This window comes from Musa acuminata, chromosome BXJ1-8, assembly GCF_036884655.1.
Source record: "Musa acuminata AAA Group cultivar baxijiao chromosome BXJ1-8, Cavendish_Baxijiao_AAA, whole genome shotgun sequence".
NCBI lineage: Eukaryota > Viridiplantae > Streptophyta > Magnoliopsida > Zingiberales > Musaceae > Musa > Musa acuminata.
The window spans coordinates 3,988,111-4,008,969 of record NC_088334.1 but is presented as its reverse complement, the minus strand read 5'-3'; the positions used below and the strand labels follow the sequence as shown (position 1 = coordinate 4,008,969).

Here is a 20,859-nt window from a genome sequence, read left to right as displayed (position 1 = left end):
AACCTTTATTGCTCTTGACCGGAGTTAAAGCTTTACGTGACCTGTATGTTAATTTACAGCCCACGCATACAAGTGTTTTCACTGCAGCATACATCACCAGGAAACAGATGCGTCCGTGGAGTGCGTGTGCAAAATTCCAGTCTCTTTCTTTCTGATCGATATGAGTTTTACTTCCTTCCTTTCATGTCCATGGAGATAACAATGAGATGTCATACATGCACCAAGGTAATTTTTGTGTTTTGCCCTAAGCTTCCTCCTAGCTTTACACTCCGTCCCTCCTTCACTGCTGCATTGTGTCCATCGTAGATTTCCATTGCGTCCCTACGTTTGGAGTGTTCAAAGCCTTCTCCTGGTCAACACAAGTGCAATTGCCATTAGAATCTGATCTGAGCTTAGCTCTCGTAATGGTGATGAGTGCAGCACCTGATTGGCAAGAGACGTGGCTCGAAGGTTTCCATTCAAAGTTGGCGGCCCAGTGCCGAAGCTGCTGCTGCTGTTGCTGCTGGCGGTGGAGGGAATGCCGCTCCCGCCTCCGCCGCTGAAACTATCTTCATAAGCATGGCCAAGATTCCGCAGCCGGTTCAGCTCCGGCAGCACCACCGTCCCCAGATCTGGCCTGTCCTTCCTCCTCAGCTCCGCGCACTTCAAAGCCAGCTCGGCGAACCCAAGCGCCTCCTCCACCGGCCAGTCCTTCACGGTGGCGTCGAGCATCTCCGTGAAGGATCCCCTCTCGATGGCTCTCTCCACATGATGCGTGAGCCCCATGGGAGGCTTGGCGGTTATGATCTGCAGAAGCATTATGCCGAAGGAGTATATGTCGGATTTGGTACCGAGCATGCCCGTCTGCTGGTACTCCGGGTCGATGTAGCAGAAGGTCCCGGCGGTGGACGTCATCCTGTACTGCGTCACCTGGTTGGCCACCGACGGCGGCACCAGCCGCGCCAGGCCCACGTCGCTGATCTTGCTCACGTAGTTGCGGTCGAGGAGGATGTTGCCCGGCTTGAGGTCCCGATGAACCAGCGGCTCCGGCTTGGCCTGGTGCAGGAAGAGCAGCCCGGTGGCTATCTCTGCAGCGATCTTGAACCGCACGCTCCATGGTATCGGCGGAGTGTTGCCTCGCCGGAAGAGGCGGTCCTCCAGGCTCCCGTTGTCCATGTACTCGTACACCAAGCATCCGTACTCGGGGCAGGCCCCCAGCAGCAGCACCATGTTGGGGTGCCGTATGGAGCTCAGTACCTCAACCTGCAAACAACTCGATCACCACCAGCAACTTCCGTCGTCGTCATAACAAGGTTAGCAATGGCATATAAACAACCCTTTTTTCTCTTTCTGTGGCTACCTCTTGCTGGAATTGCTTCCTTCCTTGTGCAGCATCAGGCCTCAAGACCTTGATGGCGACGGGCGTGTGGTCCAAACAAGCTCTATACACTGGCCCGTATCCGCCTTCACCGATCTTGAGGTTCGCGGAGAACTGATCGGTGGCGATCTCGATCTCTTCGATGCTGTACTTCCGGTACCGGAGGTCGGTCATGGCCAAGGCATCCAACGCTTTGACCTTCTCCTCTGCTTCGCGCTTGGCCTTCATCTCCGCGTTCATCCTCTTTCTCGCCTCCTGCTCCGCAATCCGCTGCGCCGCTTCCGCCATCTCTACCGCGGCTTTGCATTTGGCTTTCTCCATTTCTGCCAGTGCAAGGGCCATCTCCTCGGCATGCTTTGCTTCCTCCACCCTGCGGGCTTCTTCCAGCTTCCATTGGTGAAGCTCTTTCGCCTGCATCACGGCGCCTCGTGAGCTTATTAGCACCGACCGCATCCCTGAGTTGGTCAAGACTTTCACCTTTTGTTTGGCTGAGATGGCTTCCTTGCAGGCTGTACTGTACATCTCCATCGTCTGCTTCAGCTCCAGTTTCAGCCTCCTCATCTCGGCCTCCAAGTCTCGCTGTGCCTACATTAGCATCGGAAGAAGCTTTCACCAGGGAACAGGCGTTAAAAGATGTGCGCAAGAACAACGATCGGAGCACCTACACCTGAAGTAGGGGAGAGGGAACCCTTGGGGCTGTCCGATGAGGTAGATGAGATCTCCATCGAGCCGAAGTCCATGGACTGGAACCCGGTGCCCCCCTGGAAGTCCAGGTCGTCGAAGATCATATCGCGCGAGGCGGATGGCCTCGGCGGGCGGTGAGAAGAGTCGATGCCGTCGAGCAACACGTTGCCGGGTGGTGTTCTGCCTCCCAACAGCGGGCGCTCCCGCGACGGTGTCCTTATATGCTCCATGTTCCTCTCGAAGGACCTTCTATCTGGTGTTCCCGGTGCCATTGTCCCTCGATAGCCCGCCCTCGTGAATGGTGTTCTAAAACAGCACGGTATGCCATTTACCCATCCATGTCATGCTTTCATGAACAGGTGATAACGATCAAAACACCGACTTGTCTTACTTGATCGAGTCATCAGGGTCTGCCATTTGAGGGCTAGCCAGAACCGACGGTTGTGGAGGAAGAACACCGGCAAGAGGAGGTGGGCTTTTCGCCGTCCTGACCGTCACCGGCTTCCCCTTCGATATGACGTAGACTGCACAAAACTCCGGCGCCAGCTTACCAATGTTTGTGGGCACATCAGGGTTCCTGAACTTCCTGCAAAGCCAAACCAGAGATTTCTTCTTCTTCTGTTGGAAAACAATACGAGAGATTCATAGATTGCAGAGACTACGAAGAAGTGGCGGTACTTCGTCAGTGCATTTCTGCTGGAGGCACCGACAACGATGTTCTGGATGTAGTTTGCATTGATGTAGTCGATGATGGCCTTCGACACGTCGTTGTCTTCCAGTACGACCTCCGTCATGTGCACCTGAAGGTATGATATGCTTCAGCCATACGTATCTTTGAACTAAGATCATGTTCGATCGATGCTATCGCAGAACAATGTCGAGGGAAAAGGAGGAGAAATTGTGGCTTCCGAGGGCAACTGCTACTCACCCCTTTTCGAGCGCAGAATCCCCTGAAGGGGAGAAACAGCTGTGACATCTCGTTCTCCGCTTGTTCTCGGATCGCATCGGAGGTGGTTTCATCTGCAGCAACAACAACCGAGTCATGTACACCAACCAGCTACGACGACGAAAGGTAAGAGACTAGAATTAGGAGCAACGGGCGCATGAGGAAGAAGGCGTTCGGGTACATGTTCGTACGCATGAGCAACCAAAGGGGGAGGGGTACCTACGGTTGAGTGGGGGCTTGGTTTTGACGTGGATGAGGATGACGGCGTAGCTGCCGAGGAGAAGATGGTCGATGGCCCATTTCACCGCCTGCTGGCTGTTCTTGTCTTTGTCGATGGCCACCGCCGTCGACGCAGGCGGGCGGCCGCCATCGTCCGCTGCTCCGATGGGCATCTCCTTGCTCGTTCTTTCTTCGTTAAGCCGCGACGACGACCCGCGACGACGGCGAAGGAAGCTAAAGGGTGAATAGCAGGAGAGAGGGAGACGGCTTCCGTTCCTTCTCTCTCTTTCCTTGCTCGTTGTTTTGCCCCTCAAACCATAACGAAAGACCTTAAACGAGCATCAAGGGAGACCATAGAAGGCACCTCTCCCGTGTCATTGACGTTGGCCATGCATGGTTGTCCGGTCAACCACGTAGTCTCTATTGTCCGCTCTGTCTGTGGTCACGGTCAAAACCGTGACGTGTGTTACAGCCAGCAGGGCTGGCTGACATCGAGGCACGCCTTGGCAACGTCAACGATCCCATCTCTTATATTTATTATTATCTCCTCTCAGAAATATATTTCCTCTCTTATCTTAGATTATACAAATTATAATTTTATATACATAACGGATGAATGCACCATTCACACAATTAAACCGGTCAGAACAAAAAAAAAAACAGAATTATCATTTTTAAAGATAATTAAACAACATAAAAACACTATATATATATATATAGAGGGCAAACGTGATATTTCAAAACTGTGCAAGGATAAATGTGTAAAGATACTCCAAAATACGTCACACGGTCCGCAATGGGCGGATGCGAGAGTGGGTGTGACGGCGAGTGATCGACCGCCCTCGATGCAGCTCGCTCCCCTTCTCGGCCACCGCCCTCTTTGCTGCCGCATGCGATCGCTTCGCCGTCTCGGCAGCGGCGGTGGCATCGGGGAAAACGTCCGACCTCACTTCAGCTGCTCCGCCTCTAGCCATCTGAACCCTAATGCAAAGAATCAAAAGTACGAGAGGAACGCCACCAAATATTGGGACGATTTCTATAAGCGCCACCAGGGCAAGGTTCGTCTTCGCCATCTCTCTTGGACAATCTACCGTTGCTCTTAATTGTTGTACCATTTGATGAAATGTTTTGTTGGAGCAGTTCTTTAAAGATCGCCACTACCTGGAGAAGGATTGGCGACGATATTTCGCTGTAAAGACCGCCACTACCATTTATTCGACTTTTTTGAGCTGAATTGTTCTTCTTGTTAGCTAAAATGGTGGTTCGACTTGTCCTCTCGCAGACTTCCGGGGAGAGCGGTCAGGCATCTATGGATCCTAAGGTCGTACTAGAGGTAACCCTGGTTAATGCAAACTCTAACGTCGTGCTAGATGTAATTCGCTTTTTTATGGTTGATTCGGTTCATTTTGGGGATGATTTGTGGCCATCTAGTTTTCATGCTACTTTCTTGGTTGATTTATTCTCCTCCTTTTTCTGCTTTGTTATAAAATATTATGATCGAAGTTTCCACATGGTGCGTTTTCTTCTCCTCGTTGTTGGTGTTGTGTCACAAGGTCAAAATTTTGATTTGTCTTAGAATGTAAATAAATCATTTATAATATGGTTATAGTCGGGTTAAAACATGTATATCTTGGCTCACAGTGAATAATCTGAAACATTTTTGCTAGTCATCACAGATGTGAGGAGCATCACTGGTCTCTTCTAAAATCTCCATGTGTGTATGAGGAATTGGAAAAATAGAAAAGATGTTTCTATTAACATGTAATATATTTTAAGAGAAAAGCTGAAGCTATTTGATTAGGAAAAAGTTTGTGAACTAGGATGATTATCACTGCTTGTCTGATGTCACCATTGAGTTCAAGAAAAACAAGTTGCATTTTCAGTTTTCCCACATTTACGTGTGAGAATACATAGGCTGCCGTCCCTCTCATTTCTCTTTTTTTTTCTTTGCTTTATCAGCCATTTTCTGATTGTTTGGTGACTTTACCTGGACCTTTATGATTGTGTGTGTATGTTTGCATGTTTTTTTTAACTTAAATTCCAGATTATTCTGTATGAGAAATTTAGTTATTCAATGGGTGTTTGTGCTAATTGATTTCGATGATTTGCTATAGGTTGGTTGCGGAGTTGGAAACACTCTCTTCCCCCTTCTGGCTGCATTTCCTAATGTTTTTATTCATGCCTGCGATTTTTCACCTCATGCAGTTGCTTTTGTTAAGGTATATATAAAAAAAATGTAGTATTGAAAAGGTTCATTTGTTCTGCATACTTCAATGGATGGTAGCAGTCTAATTTTTGATCTATCATTTTTTTAAATTGTCAGGAAAATGGTGCTTCTGTTTCAGACAGATTGAATGCTTTTATTTGTGATGTGACAAAGGATGATCTTTCCAAGATCATAATGCCATCATCAGTTGATGTTGTTACCATGGTAATTTTTCTCAAAATGGTTCCATGAAATACCAAAAGCTTCATGTCCTGGAGTCAGCCATTCTGTAGTATGGTTATCTGCTGCAAATCAGCAATAATGTAGATTATATTTTTATAAGATAATGTTTGATGCATCTACTGAACTGGCATAAGTTGCGAAAAAAAATGAAAATATTTAAGAGCTAATTCTTAAATTTCTGCTTTGAAAATTCTGAAATTTAGACATATCAGTTGCAGTGTTTTATGGGTTTCATAACCCAGAGAGCATGTGAACAAAATTCTGAAATCTCTAGTTGTTTTCATTTCATGTGAACATATTTGGGGTTTTGTTTTTTCAATATGAGATTTTTATGTATAAGATGATCTGAATTGTGAAGACTTCTAGGATTGAGGTTTTACCAGCTAGGGTATGTTACAAAGATTAAGATGGTTCTTCTGAGAGATGTACTTCATGGGATAACAAAAGATTCACTCAATTGGCAGTTTCTAAGATTATTTTGATGAGACTTGGGAGCATCTAGTGGTGATCTGTATTTACATTCTGACACATCTGATTAATTTAGTGGAAGAGACCACTCTTCAAATAGTGCTGGTTGTGAAAACCTGTAATTTTGTTTCTTATAAACATTCTGCTTAGTAGTGCATTGGATTGCTTTGGCCGGTAGCAGTTGGGACTTGATTTTTAACCTGTCCTAGTGAGATATATATATATATATATATATATATATATATATATATATATATATATAGTGCTGACCCTTGGCAGCTCCCATGACAAGCTGGGGATGTGATAAGTCTGGAAGTGGGATCTGTTGATTCTTTAGTTAGCTATTTATCACCAAATGAATGAATTCATGTACTTCAATTTTGTAAATTCAAATATTAGCATTTGTAACAATCTCCAACAACCTCCTGTGTGTCAATCGTTTCAATTGCCATTCTAACAAGATAATGTCTTTTGCATGCAGAATTTCTTTTTGAATGGTGATTTTAGGCTTGTTACGACTGATGTTTTCCTTCCTTTCTTTACTTTAAATGATTTCTTCAGACTTAACTGTTGATTTTTCTCACTTGTAATTCAGTTGGCTGTGTATGTTATTAGATAATCTCACAGTTTACCACTTGACACCTTAGCAGATCTTTATGTTGTCTGCAGTTTCTCCCATGAATATGCCTGCAGTGTTACAGAATGTCAGAACCATTCTTAAAGTGAGTATCCAACCTGATAGTCACAAAGTTTGTTTCTCTGCTGATTTTATTTGCTGAACTTTTAGTATCATGTCTTTTACAATCTTCCAGCCAAGTGGCCATGTACTTTTTCGAGACTATGCCCTTGGGGACTTTGCTCAGGTAAGTCTTCTGAGAGTTCTGCTGATTGGTTTGCTAGATCATTGAAGTTTGTTCTTAATACTTGGTATTTGATCATTGCGAGTAGTGTTTTATCTGACATCAATGTGTTCTAATAGCTTATATTTTTCTTTGTTGTACTTTTGCATTACTTTTGTTAGATAGTTCCACTGCACCTGTTCTTAAATGGAACATTAATTTGAATATATGTTTTCTTTCTTGTTTGTGGCCTTTTGGCATTGTTAACTCTGTGGATCAATTTTCCTACCATGTACCATGATTAGACAAGTAATAAGTCATCAGCTGCTTATTGAACAACATCTCATTTCAAAAGTGTCAAATTCACACTCTCAAGGTTTTAAATCTTGGTCATGTACCAGTTCTGATATTCTACTGGGCCAACACACTATTGATGTACCAGGGGTATACTGACCCATACCCTTTGGTATTAGCTGGATAATAATAAAAACAATGATTTAAAAAGCGTTAGGCGCTAAAAAACGCCAAGGTCCTAACATGCCCGAGGTGCTCGCTTGAAGAAAGCGAAACGCTATGAAATATTAAAATATAAAAATTATATAATATAATTGATAAATATGATTATATAAATAAAAATATTACATTAAATTAAAAAGATCTACTAAATTGCTTTGTACACTTGCCATTTATCTTAAAATCCTAATAATAATTTTAAATATACAAATATTAGTAGTGTTAAAATCTAAATAGTATATTATCAATCTAGTAAACAGAGATTACTTTGTACAGTAGTTAACAATCTACTGTTAATAGTATATTATTTACTGTTAACAGTAGTTAGAGAGGAAAAAAGAACTAGTTACAGTAGTAGAGGGGGACAAAAGTGTCACTGACAATGGAAAGTGGGGAAGAAGGTAGCGGTGACAAAGGAAGCTATGGACGATAGTAGTAGCGGCGAAGGATTCAGTTTAAGATAGCCGCGACAGTGGAGGAAGCTACGAGCGACAACGACGGAAGCTCCAGTGGGTGTCTGACGATGGCGGAGGAACCTGTGGTCCTCTCCCTCGACGATGGGAGGAACTGCACACGGAGCGGTGGTAAAAGAAACCTACGGGCTCTTGCTAGGCTATCAGACTTGTCCATCGGCGATAAAGGAAGGCTCAGTCCACTGCGTTTGCGGCGAAGGCAATGTCAGAAAGAGTCGGCGGCAGAGGCAGAAGTAGTGCTAGGGTTGGCTCAGGGTCGCGCGGGCGTGCAAGGATGGCTTTTGCGAGTAAGAAGCTAATTAGTTGGTTCAATCAAACCAACTAACCACTGTTGAATCGAACTAGACTTTAAAGTCTGGTTCAGTTGCTTTATTTAAATCGGGCGCTCGCCCAAGGTGCACGACCCCTGGGTTCAAGTGAGCGCCCAAGCAGTGCCTCATTGAAGCGCACCACCTGGTCCACCCACGAGGCACTCGGGTCCCACCTCACCCGAGCACCTAGGCAAGCGCCCGGGCGCTATTTAAATCATTGAATAAAAAGATAGTACTAACCAGTTCTGAATTATATGATATGATACCAATGCTTTGTCAAATTGGTCAATACCAATCAGGATGCACTGTGTTGACTAGTATTTGAAATCTTGGTTATTCTTATATCTATCCATCATGGTGAGAGTTTGTGAACTTTTTTAAAGCGCTTAAACTAGCATCTCATATGTGCAGTGATTTAAAAAGCGTTAGACGCCAAAATGCGCCAAGGTCCAAAAACGCCCGAGGCTCTCACCCGAGCGAAGCGTGGCGCTAAAATATAAAAATATATAATATAATTAATAAAATATAATTTTTTAAATAAAAATATGATATTAAATTAAAAAATCTTACAATATCACAATATCACATTAACAAAAAAAACAAAATTCAAAACAATAACAATAATTTCAAATAAATAAAAATTAGCAGTATTAAAATCAAAATAATATATTATTAATCTAATAAATAAAAAATATTGTTACTAGTATACAGTTAGCGGTATACTGTTAATATACTGTTAACAGTATACTATCGAGTCGATGTGAGAAGAGGTAGCAGCGAGCAACGACAGCAGTAGCGGTAGCGACAGCGGGAGAAGCGAGCGATGATAGCGACAGCGGGAGCGACGAGCGGTGACAGTGGCAGTGGTAGCAGCAAGCAGCGGCAGTGACAATGAAAGCGGGAGCGACGATAGTGGCAACATTAGCAGCGAGCATCGACAGCAGCAGCGGTAGCAGCGAGCAACGATAGCGGGAGCGGCGATAGTGGCAGTGGTAGTAGCGAGCAGCGAGAGCGGCAGCGTGAACGACGAGCAGGGTTAGGGTTGGGGAAGTCACGCTAATATCGGTGCTTTAGTTGGTTCGATTGAACCAACTAAAGCATCGGAGACTGAATCAGATCTAAAATGCTGGTTCGGTCGCCTGGTTTAACCTAGCTGCTCGCCCAAAGCGCTCGATGCCTGGGCTCGGGCAAGCGCCCAAGCGACGGCTCTTTGAAGCGCGTCGCCTGGAAATGAAGTGAGGTGTTCGGGCCTCGCCTCGCCTCGCCTCGCCTCGCCCGAGCGCCTAGGCGAGCACTCGAGCGCCTATTGAAATCATTGCATATGTGTTAAAGCTGTTTAATGGCAACTACATTTGGTATCTGCCAACATTTTAATCTCCTTATTTGCTTAAGCTGATTGTCCTCAAGTGATGTGAACCATATATCTATTATAACTGAACTTTGATGTATATGGAACTCTGAACGTGTGTCATGCCTACGGCCATTGAGTGGGCGAGGCATTTGATGTTTGTTCATCTGATTATTTTAAGACTCCTAACTTGCATTTTGAACTTATATTCTGAGCTGTCAAGCACATTAACGTCAATTGTTATACTTGTATCTGTGTTTGTGTTTAGATATTTACATCTTTATCTAGATCAAAATTCAGTCCTAGATATTCCATTTATTTGCTACCAGTGAATTTATCTGTCTCCTTGGTCATATTTGCATATGTAATATAACAGCTGGACAATGAATTTTATATGACCCATTCTGTGGCCCAAACCTATGGAGCCTAATGTTTTCCTTTTCCTTTATGTTTGGCATCTGCTGTATGCTAAAGGGTAACAATGTGTTAATTGAGGCCATAATGAAACTGAAGCTCTTAAGGACAAGGACTGCACATGTTAAAAACTAGTTGGTTTTAACTTATAAGTTTTAAGTTCTTAGACTTGGCTAGGAGTTGTCTTCAAGCATGCATTTGTTCGGAAGTTAAGCCCGTGAATAGGAGAGATTTCAGTGCATTGATCAGTCTCACTCCCATATCAGAAGGGGAAGGGTATTTATGTTATACGAAACAAGATGAGCTCACCACTAGTAATATCAATTAAGCATCTTGGTTCATATGATTAAGGGTTCATTATATATGGGTAATAAGTAAAGTTAGTCGTCCAAGGAAAACCTTAGGCAAAACAGAACTTTTTTATTTGCTTTTTTGCATTCTTTTGAAAACTTATATTGTAGTTTTTAGTAACGATTTTTACTAATTTTCTGCCTATTGTATATATGCTAATGTTCTTAGAACATTTGTAAATTTTTGTCATGAAGCACCAACTTAGTTCCTGGTTTTGAAACTCAGATCAAACTTGCAAATAAAGGTCAGACGATTAGCGAAAATTTCTATGTCAGAGGTGATGGCACTGTGGGTGATTTGTTCTGAATCTTGTCCAGTTCATCATATATTTACTTCTTTTTATTGGCTATATCCGCTAATGATATGGTGTAATTATGTCAGTGTTCTTTCTACTTTTCTGAGGACACATTATCAAACTTGTTTGAAAGAACTGGTTTCAACACTCTGGACATCAGTGTATACTGCAGACAGATTGTGAACCGTTCACGGGATATAGTGATGGATCGGTATGGTAAATTATAATTGAGGATTTCCAAGCTTTTTCATATTTGATTTTGTCAATAATCAGGACAGTCATATATCATCTTATGCACTTGCTATCATATAACATCATCTGATCAGTGCTATCATCTTAAGCTGTTATTTGGTTTTGATTGTCATCTGTGTACATTGTCGATAGCACAGAGGATATTACAAGTGCCAGTTTCTGTGACCCTGTAGCATAGTCAAGTTCATTTTTACGATGGGAAATTAGCAATAATTAGTAAATGATTGGCAGTTTTTATTATTTTTCTTTATTCTCTAGGTTTTGCATTCACCTTCCTAAGTTACATCTCTCTGTATGTCATCTCTGGCTAAGCGTTGAAGAAAGAATTTTTGGAGCAACATGTCTAATTTACTCAAATGCTATTTTTTCAAGTTTTAGTCATAAAGCCTTACCCATGGAATTTATTTACACATTTAGTCTGCTGAAAGGTAACAAGGAAAGCATGTCCAGCTATAATGTGGAAATAAACAGATGAAACTTAACTTTAGGGTACAACAATCTAAAACCCTTATGGTTTGATGTTCTCGGGGGAGATCTAGGATTAGTTCAAGATTACTTTTGGTTCTTATTTTTTTTCCCTTTATTAGTAATATTATGCTTATATAAGTTTATAATATTTGTCGATCCAACTTTGAATCAGAAATTGATAAATATTCTCTATGGTTCCATCATTTCTTGTTCTCTTAAGTCAACTAATTGCTTCTAGTTGTGTCATCCTGTTAATTTTTTATTTTTTATTTTTTATCATGGTTGTAGCCTTATATCTAATTCTTACACATCTATCGATTTTTAATGGCAGGCGCTGGATAAGGGCCACATTTTGTACTTAAGTTTTCTTAAGTGCAAAATGGAACAGGTTTTTTAAAGTATATCAAGGGAGAGGTGACAAACATTGAAGACGGAGCAGGTTTTTTAAAGTTTTCTGTGGTGTATTGATTGCTTTAGTGCTGGATGATTCTTGCAGACTGCAATGCATGCTTAGGGAATGGATCTTTCAAGAAACATAAGACCTAGTTTGACAGGTTTTGTGGTCAAACTTTGTATGTAGTTCATGAGCTCAAAATTCTGAATTAAATTTTTTTTTTCACTTTGCCCCTGCTACCCGACAAGAGATTAGTAGTTGGTTGAGATTTAAAGAAGGGAAGTGGCCCATGAAGGAAGGTTCTATTAGTTAATTCTGTTATTACTAGTGTTCCTCTTTGCTCCATGCTCACTAGATTCTGAGGGCATGGTGAAAAGATTTAGATGATCCTCCAGGGAATTCTTTTGGAACCTGATATCATCAGTTGGGAGAGGGTTGCTACCCCCCAAGGACTCGGGGGACAACCCATCCTTTTTGTCCCGGTGAAATTTCTTGCCAACCCCACTGATTAATTACACTGAGGACCTTAAAGGGATTCCTGACAGTTGTAATTTTAATTTTCACAATTAAGTCTGGTTTTACCATTGAATGTGATGGCTCACTGGATTTCAATTCTGATCTTGCAGGAACAGCATATATTATCAAATTCAGCGGAGAGGAGCAGAATTAGCATCTTGTGATTATTATAGAAGAGATGAAACACTACATATGTCATCAATCTTTTTATCCGGCAATTGAAACCCCATCCCACTAAGATATGGAGGAGCTTGCGAGAGTGATCTGGCTGTAATTTACTATACCCATCTGGATAGATAGAGAGTATTTAACTTCTTGGCTCATAAGCTAACTTTACTCGCAGAATTGTAAATGTTTAGCTGTGGGGAGCAAAAGAATTCTACTTCGTTGTCATCTGACAGTTTCTGGGAGGCGGAACACTCATTCAGTTCGATCCACTAATTATTGTGTTGACACTGAAATAGAAAAATATTTAATTTCTTGCAAAAATCATTTTTATGATGTTTTAACAATATCAAGCCTTTCTTTGGTAATTATTGATCCATTTGTTCAATGAATTATCCAGAAATCAAGATTCGATCGATCGATCGATCGATCGACTTCCGGTATGGACTCCCTCGACTCGTGGGCTCCACTGCATTCGACGCGTCCTATGACGTGGACATATATCCGGAGTCTTCTCACGGGGGGGATGTTGCTGACGCCAGCGGCGGATGCACCTGAAGGTGATTGAACTACGAGGGTGTTGGTTTAGGTTCGAATGTATAGGTGCCGAAACCGCATCTCCCTCTCACCGTTGTTGTCTGATGAGCCGTCTCCCTCTCTCTTCCAAATCGAACCAACACCTCAATTTTGCCTGCACTTTGACTCATCCCATCGCCGTTCCCAACAGAAACCCTTCGCCTCGCCGACCCTCGTCCCTCCTCCCACTCACCTTCCATTCTTCCCAAGAACACTTGGAGGAGGAGGAAGAGGAGGCGAAGTAGCCCGATTCCATTCTGTGAACCCCATTGTGATTAGGGCTTTCGATGGGGTCGTTTCATCCTTTGCCCTAGTTTGCTGTTCCCGTCAATCTGGTCTTCTTGTTAATATCAATCGTGGCGTGGTGGAATAGGGCGAGGAGCTGCAGGGTTTAGAGCATGGCGGACGCGGCGAAGCTCCGGCGGCCGTTGGTTCCTTGCGTCCGAGACTTCCCTAAAGGGTGCGGCCCTCACGCGGTGGTAGTTGGATGGAAGCCGAAGGAGGCCCTGCCGCCTCTTCCTCCGCCCCCACCTGCTCCGGAATCCAAGGAACTTGCCGCCTGTAACGAGGTCGCCGAGCCTGGCGTTTGTCGGCCTCCTGAGGGGGCCCCGGCCGACATAGAGGGGAAGCCTTGCTTGACGGTCGGTACTATGAAACCTCACGTTGTGGATTCTTCCACGATGGGTTCGGGAAATGTTGCAGCCGTTAAAGTGGAGCAAGAAGAGGAACTGGACCAGGGCATGGAGGAGTCTTCTATTCACAACCGTGAATTAGAGCTGCCGGTGCCGTTGTTTTTGGAGAATGGACTCGAACAGTCCAAAGCATCAGTTGTATCTAGAACGGATGAAACACTGAATGCGGACGGCGATCTGGTAAAGCAATGTTCACCGAAGATGTACCCTCCTCTGTCAAGGAAAGCTGTCTCAGCTGTTCGGGATTATCCAATCGGTTGCGGAGTAAATGCTCCTCGTATGAGCAGGGAGGAGGCCTTAAAACTTGCAGCGAATGCTTCATCAAAGGGCAAGAGTCCGATAGAGGAGAAGATGCCTGCTGTGGATCAACAAACAGCGGCCCCAAAAGATTTTGCTACTGTTGAAGTTCCTGCTGACAATAAGGTTGCCAAGGGGATGGAGGAAAGGACTGAGATCAAGAAGATTGAAGAAGAAACTCTCCAGGTAGAAGCTAAGGTTTCGAAGTCTCCCCTTCCCTCTCCGAAGATCAAGAGTTTGGAAGCAGAAAAGCAGTCTCTTTCTGGAGAAAATAGGGAGAAGAAATTACCTATTAGAGCAGCTCCTGATGAAAGGTTGGGTGTGCAGGCAATCAGACAACTTAACAGGGATGCTCAAAGGAGCATGACACCTGATCTTGATAAAGTAGCTGCAAGGGGGGAGAGACTTTCATTGGGGACATCAACTGATAAGATGGTGACGAAATATCAAAAGGTTAGTAAAAGTACCAAGAGAAAGTTCTTAGATGCAACTGTGGATGAAAATGATGCTAGGATTGACCACAATCTGGATGTTGAGAAGCTGGAAGCTCATGGCGAAAGGCTGATCATTCAAGCTCTCATGGCTGCTCCCAGATGTCCATGGAAGCAGGGTTGCAAGTCAGGTAATTCTGGTTCTCGCTCCGTTGCGATGCCAAAACACAAAGTGAAGAGGGAACAAACTACGTTGAACATGCAACTTGCCTTGAAAGAAATGGAGGATGAGGATACTGTGTCTGGTAATTCTAGTTCTCATTCTGTTGTGGTGCATAAACGTAAGGCGAAGAGGGAACGAACCAAGTTGAATATGCAACTAGCCTTGAGGGACGTGGAGGATGAGGATATTCTGTCTCACGGTGAAGAAAATGAAAGAGCAGTTACAGTTTACCAAGGATCCTATGAGCTGAGTGTCATAGACGCTCCACCCCTTTCAGTTTTTGATGGATCAGGAGAATTGTCCGTCAACATCCCTCCGATTGTTCCTTCTGGATGGAATTATAGTGGTGCTGATTGTCAAGACATATTGGTTCGTCATAAGGTTAGAAGAGCGCTGCGGCTCTTTCAAGTGGTTTGCAGGAAACTATTGCAAACTGAGGAGGCAAAATCAAAGGGGTTAGGCAAGACAAAGAGGGTTGACCTGACTGCAGCTGATATCCTTAAACAAAAAGGTGAATGGGTTAACACTGGTAAGCAGATCATAGGTATTGTTCCTGGCGTTGAAGTTGGAGATGAATTTCATTTCAGGGTGGAGCTCTCCATTGTTGGTCTTCATCGCCCATTTCAAGGAGGCATAGATGCCCTAAAGAAAAATGGTATATACGTTGCAACAAGTATTGTGGCTTCTGGGGGATATAATGATGATATGGATAGCTCAGATGTCTTGATATACTCTGGTTCTGGAGGAAATCCTGCCGGTACAGATAAGCCACCAGAAGACCAAAAGCTTCAGCGTGGAAATCTGGCACTGAAGAACAGTATTGACACAAAGACTCCTGTTCGAGTTATTCATGGAATTAAGGAGATGAAAGGAGGAAGTTCCCACGATGGAAGGTCCAAACTAGTCTCAACGTTAACTTATGCTGGTTTGTATTTGGTTGAGAAGTACTGGCAGGAGAAAGGGCCTCATGGCTTCTTTGTTTATAAGTTCCAGTTAAGAAGAATGCCAGGACAACCAGAACTTGCTCTTCAAGAAGTCAGAAAAACAAAGAGGTCAAAAGTACGAGAAGGTTTGTGCGTGAAGGATATATCAGATGGGAAGGAGAAGATACCAATTTGTGTAATCAACACAGTAAATGATGAGCACCCTCCTCCCTTCAAGTACATTACAGAGATCAAATATCCTTCATGGTATGTGAAGAATCCTCCAGAAGGTTGTGATTGCATGAATGGCTGCTCCGATTCAGGGAGGTGTGCATGTGCTGTGAAGAATGGAGGTGAAATTCCATTCAACTTTAATGGTGCTATTGTGCAAGCAAAACCTCTTCTGTATGAGTGTGGCCCGTCCTGCAAGTGTCCCTCATCATGCCACAACAGGGTGAGCCAGCATGGAATCCAAATACCACTAGAAATTTTCAGGACAAAAACAAGGGGCTGGGGGGTGAGATCATTATATTCCATTCCGTCAGGAAGTTTTATATGCGAGTACATCGGGGAGCTGCTTCAGGATAAAGAAGCTGAAAAGAGGAGTAACGATGAGTATCTTTTTGATATTGGTCATAACTATGATGATCACTCTCTCTGGGAGGGACTTCCTTCTCTTATTCCAGGCTTGAAGACTAGTTCCCAGCGTGAAACTGTGGACGATGTGGGTTTCACCATTGATGCAGCTGAGTATGGGAATGTGGGAAGATTTATTAATCATAGCTGTTCACCTAACCTCTATGCACAAAATGTTCTTTACGATCATGACGACAAGAGAGTACCACACATAATGCTTTTTGCTGCTGAAAATATTCCTCCATTACAAGAACTGACATATCACTATAACTATTCGTTAGATCAGGTCCGTGATGCAGATGGTAACATAAAACAGAAAGACTGCTATTGTGGGTCTCCTGAATGCACTGGAAGACTTTATTGAGATTGCCTTTTATCAATTGAGTTCAGTCCTAGACATGTTGTTGTGGTTGGCATCTTTTTGTCATCTTTTTGCTCATGACAAGTTTGTCACTGCCACTGATCATATGGGCCAACTGAATATTGAGATGACTATATTTGTCATGTAATCTGGTGGTTCTGGTATCATATGAAATCCAGCAAAGGTGCAACAGAGGTGCATCTCTCCCATCGCCTTGTTGATCATCTGTCAAACTGACTTGTTCTTTCATGTTGTATCAAGTTAATACTAATGATATGCGCCTGTTAGTTGTTTGTATCCAAACTATTGAATGTAATTAGGCTCTCACTTGACAGGAATATTTGGGTAAGTGACTTTATCTGACAGTTGGATTAGTCTTTCGGAAGACTGTATTTTGTACTTTTATTGGTGATATCCATTACAGAAAATGAGTAGATCATGTTTGTTAGCTACCCATATGCATCTTCTTAACATAATTGACATGCTATCTGCAAGTATTAAAGTTCAGATATTGTGAGTTGTCTGTGGATTCTTTCCAATTACTTGGCTATATCTGAAGAACCATGTTCATCAACTGATGAGGTTTCATATCCTTTCTCACTGCTTCAACCTATGTTTTCTTGGAAATCCCCTCCCGCTTGTTATCAGCATTCATTATAAAATTCTTTGGTTCATGTAGTTGTATCATAGAATCACACATGGATGTAGATTTAAGCACAAGCATATGGAGATGGCAGGAAGGAAATTAATGATAATGAGCTATTCCAAAGTGGATATTCTGTAATTTACAACTTTTGGACAATGCTACATGGTAAATGAAATCGTAAGTCCTTATTCATCAAATTCAATTTGTATGTCAACTAAATACATATCATTGTCATGAAGATGAATGAGAGAGGAAAGGGAGAAATTTTCAGGAACATAAAGCTGGCGATGCTAAAATATGGAAGCGAAATAACTTGTCGATAAGGATGTTTAAATAAATTGTTCTAAAGGAACGTAATTGATACACTACTCACACAGTATGACTTTGGTGCTGTTACTCTCTGCTATCCTTTTTCAGTCGTTCAAGGTCTTGAGACTTTGTGTCTGTTTGGATGTTAGTTCAAGCTACCCTAGAGTCAGTGGTGATAGTTGCAAGTTTGTAATGGCATAGTTTTGAAAATGCATTGTTCAGATTACACTACATGTCCATAATTTTATTCTGGAGGTTTTGGCTCTTATATTTTCCATTTTTAGTTTTTTTTTTTTCGAGGTGACTATGACAGTGAACCACCTCAGCTGCACATCACTAAAGTTGCTCCATCGTGACATAGGCATCAACGGTCCAAATCATGTGAACAGCTTGTCTACATGCAAAGATAAGACCATGTACATATGAAGCCCCTAGATTCTGCAGAAGCTTTTGGAACTGGACTGATCATTTGTGGCGTTGAACCTTGACACCATATGGAATAGAGAGCTGTACTGCAGACACTTCATTTTGAATTACAACTTTCAAGTCTTCTTCTCTTGGGAGAACAAACATATGCCTGATGCGACCCAGAAGCATAACCAAGGTTGGTATGTTACACCAATTATATGAACTTGGATTTACGCTGTTGTGCATTTTGGGGCTTTGTTGAGCAGCTTTTTACTACTTCACACTTGGTACCTGTTGCCATTTTTGTGTTGCTCAAAACTATTGCAAGGAGCTTCATATTATCTGTATCTCTATGTGTGTCTTCCTCCTGCTCTTGATAATGAGTAATGTTCATGCTGTTTTCAGTTCAGTTTACGTCGATTTGGTCCTTAATTTTACTGTTGGTGTTTGTGGGCATTCATTTTGCAGCTGAGCATATATGTAAAACTGAATACTTCTGTCTGGTAGCAAAAGATCCTTTGTTCAGCATATTCTTCCATTCTGTCTCAATGATTGTCTACACGAATTTTCTCGCCTCCTACCTCTGTAGTAATTATACATGCTACTTGGTATAGAACTACAAGTGGTATCGTGCTTGTAAAATAACATACATATCCTATGCGTTGCTTTCTCCTTCCCTATATAACAACTAATGCTCATGCTGTTTCTAGTTCATGGTCTAAAATTTACTGTTTTGCGACCGATCACAAATGTAAAATGAATGTGTTTGGGTGGTTACCTAAGATCACTGCACTGCATATTCATCCATTCGATCTCGATGGTTGTCTCTCTTGTCTGCCACCTTTGTCGTGCATACATACTTATATGTGCTACTTGGATTTATTATGTGTTTTTCTCCTGCCCTTTAACATGACCAATGCTCTTTCAGTTTAATCAATTTGGTTCTAATTCTACCATTAATGCTTGTTCATTTTGGAACCAAGAATATATGTAAGCTGCATATATTTTGAGTGATAGCATAAGATTACTGTTCATCATTTTCATCCATTCTGCCTCGGTGATTGCCTGCTTGAATTTTCTTGTCTGCTGCTTTATTGTACTTATAAATGCCACTGGGTATATAAATTTGTATATTTGTTGTATGATACATGGAAAATAACATATATTGCCTCTTGAAGCTTGAAACTATATATTGTTTTCTCTTATATGGGGACTGATGTTCCAAATGCCTATTTTCCTATCCAAATCTGTCTCGAATTCGATCCAGGGATACTGGTTTGGATTTCCATTTCCATGCACACAAAATGTGAAATGAAATAATAAGGGGGAGATGATCACATTAGTTATATTTGGCTTTGATACTCCTGTAAGAACACCATCACCATCACATCAGTAGGGATGATTGGGGATTGACATTGAATCAGATATACACTTTTTGGTTTGTGTCATTCTTCTGAATAAAATTTAATATAATCAAATTCAAGTGGGTTGGGTGGATCTGACCATTAAAAAAAAAAACGAAAAAAAATGAAATTGGCGTTGCTTCATTTTTATCTCATATTAAGAAATTTGTTCGATCCATTTTGACTAGGAAATGCTCAAATCCTACATGCTTAATCTATGGATAATAATAATAATAATACATTGATATCTGAACTTAAACTTGACTAATTATTTACTTACCTAAATCTATGTACTGTCATGCTTTGTTTTGTTCCAATTCAAATCCGATTTAAGTGGATCGCATCGATCTGAAAATAAAAGAAAAAAGAAAGAGCCAATCAATCTGCTGTCAATCTTGGAGAAGTCGTCGTTCGGGCGCTTGCAGCGGATGCGGCTATGCCTCTTCCTCTCGTTCTCAGCAAATGTGGCGCTCCGACCTCGTCCCGTCGTCTGCTATAAAACGCCCCTCCGATCCACCCCGTCGCACGCATCTCTTCCTCGTGGTCTTAAAGAGGGAACCAGCCGGCAGCCATATCCATCGTGCAAGGCAGCGGAATGGACCCCTTCGCGCAGGGGCTGTGGGACTCGTCCTCCGCGGCGCCACCGGCGGCGGCGGCGGCCGAGCTCCCCGGCATGCAGGTCGACTGGAAGGAGACGGGGGAGGTACACGTTATCAAGGCGGACCTGCCGGGAGTGCGGCGGGAAGAGGTGAAGGTGGAGCTGGAGAGCGGAGGCCGGGTGCTCCAGATCAGCGGGGAGCGCCGCCGCGAGGTGCACGAGACGGGCGACACCTGGCGCCAGGTGGAGCGGAGCAGCGGCAGGTTCATGCGCCGCCTCTCGCTACCGGAAAACGCCAAGGTGGAGGGGGTGAAGGCGTCCATGGAGCACGGGGTGCTCACCGTAGTGGTTCCCAAGGCGGAGGTCAACCAGCTCCGTATCGAGTCCGCCCAGATGTCCGGTTGAAGCTAATCGCTCGACCGTCATGGAAGCACATGCACCAGTTGGCATCCAAGCGCTTGGTGTCTTCCATCATAATAAACCTTTATTATTATTATTATTATTATTATTATTATTATTATTATTATTATTATTATTGTCACCTCACTTGTTTGTATTTGTTTGGTTACAGAATGAATTGTGTTAACCACGTGCAATGCACGTGCGTTGTGTAGACTACATAACTGAAATATAAGTGATTTTTAAATAATACAAATATGATTAAATGAAACACACAACTGATCTTAGAGGTCCAAGATATATATATATATATATATATATATATATATATATATATATATATATATTAAATACCCTTGATTTAACTAAGGATATTAGGTTTCATAAGAGTACAAAAAACTGAATTATTAAAAGAATTCATACAAGGAACCGTGAGACAATTGGATCAATGATTCAAAAAGATTTATATAGTTGATTTTAAATAATTGGTACACC

The 20,859-nt window shown here is 42.7% G+C and overlaps 3 protein-coding genes and 1 pseudogene across 5 annotated transcripts; 3 read left to right on the top strand and 1 right to left on the bottom strand.

Annotated features, from left to right (window-relative positions):
* Positions 1 to 26: 26 nt before the first annotated feature.
* LOC135581987 (U-box domain-containing protein 35-like) lies at positions 27 to 3,379 on the bottom strand. Of its 3 annotated transcripts, XM_065078109.1 has the most exons (9): positions 3,211 to 3,379; positions 2,970 to 3,061; positions 2,720 to 2,841; positions 2,433 to 2,627; positions 2,023 to 2,347; positions 1,835 to 1,942; positions 1,340 to 1,768; positions 424 to 1,242; positions 30 to 349 (listed from the first exon to the last, which is right to left on the bottom strand). In XM_065078109.1, exons 1-9 carry the CDS (start codon positions 3,377 to 3,379, stop codon positions 281 to 283), a joined length of 2,328 nt encoding a protein of 775 aa, XP_064934181.1. In that variant the 3' UTR covers positions 30 to 280. The 3 variants fall into 3 exon arrangements, with proteins under 3 accessions (XP_064934180.1, XP_064934182.1, XP_064934181.1); XM_065078108.1 differs by having other exon boundaries at positions 27 to 1,242; XM_065078110.1 differs by having other exon boundaries at positions 28 to 1,242; positions 3,207 to 3,329.
* Positions 3,380 to 3,512: 133 nt separating this feature from the next.
* Positions 3,513 to 12,006, top strand: LOC135587109 (uncharacterized; annotated as a pseudogene).
* An 862-nt stretch (positions 12,007 to 12,868) lies between these two features.
* LOC135587108 (uncharacterized) lies at positions 12,869 to 17,108 on the top strand. The gene is made up of 2 exons (XM_065078106.1): positions 12,869 to 13,022; positions 13,412 to 17,108. Exon 2 carries the CDS (start codon positions 13,437 to 13,439, stop codon positions 16,602 to 16,604), a length of 3,168 nt encoding a protein of 1,055 aa, XP_064934178.1. The 5' UTR covers positions 12,869 to 13,022; positions 13,412 to 13,436; the 3' UTR covers positions 16,605 to 17,108.
* Positions 16,660 to 20,524, top strand: LOC135587110 (class I heat shock protein-like). The gene is made up of 2 exons (XM_065078111.1): positions 16,660 to 16,796; positions 17,841 to 20,524. The coding sequence occupies exon 2, from the start codon at positions 19,963 to 19,965 to the stop codon at positions 20,368 to 20,370; it is 408 nt and encodes a 135-aa protein (XP_064934183.1). The 5' UTR covers positions 16,660 to 16,796; positions 17,841 to 19,962; the 3' UTR covers positions 20,371 to 20,524.
* Positions 20,525 to 20,859: the final 335 nt, after the last annotated feature.

Coding starts and splice junctions, on each gene's coding strand:
- LOC135581987 (XM_065078108.1), bottom strand. CDS start 3,379: ATGCCCATCGGAGCAGCGGACGATGGCGGCCGCCCGCCTGCGTCGACG. Junction 2,842..2,969: donor GATTCTGCGCTCGAAAAGGG/GTGAGTAGCAGT, acceptor TCATACCTTCAG/GTGCACATGACGGAGGTCGT. Junction 1,769..1,834: donor CCATCTCAGCCAAACAAAAG/GTGAAAGTCTTG, acceptor GCCGTGATGCAG/GCGAAAGAGCTTCACCAATG.
- LOC135587108 (XM_065078106.1), top strand. CDS start 13,437: ATGGCGGACGCGGCGAAGCTCCGGCGGCCGTTGGTTCCTTGCGTCCGA.
- LOC135587110 (XM_065078111.1), top strand. CDS start 19,963: ATGGACCCCTTCGCGCAGGGGCTGTGGGACTCGTCCTCCGCGGCGCCA.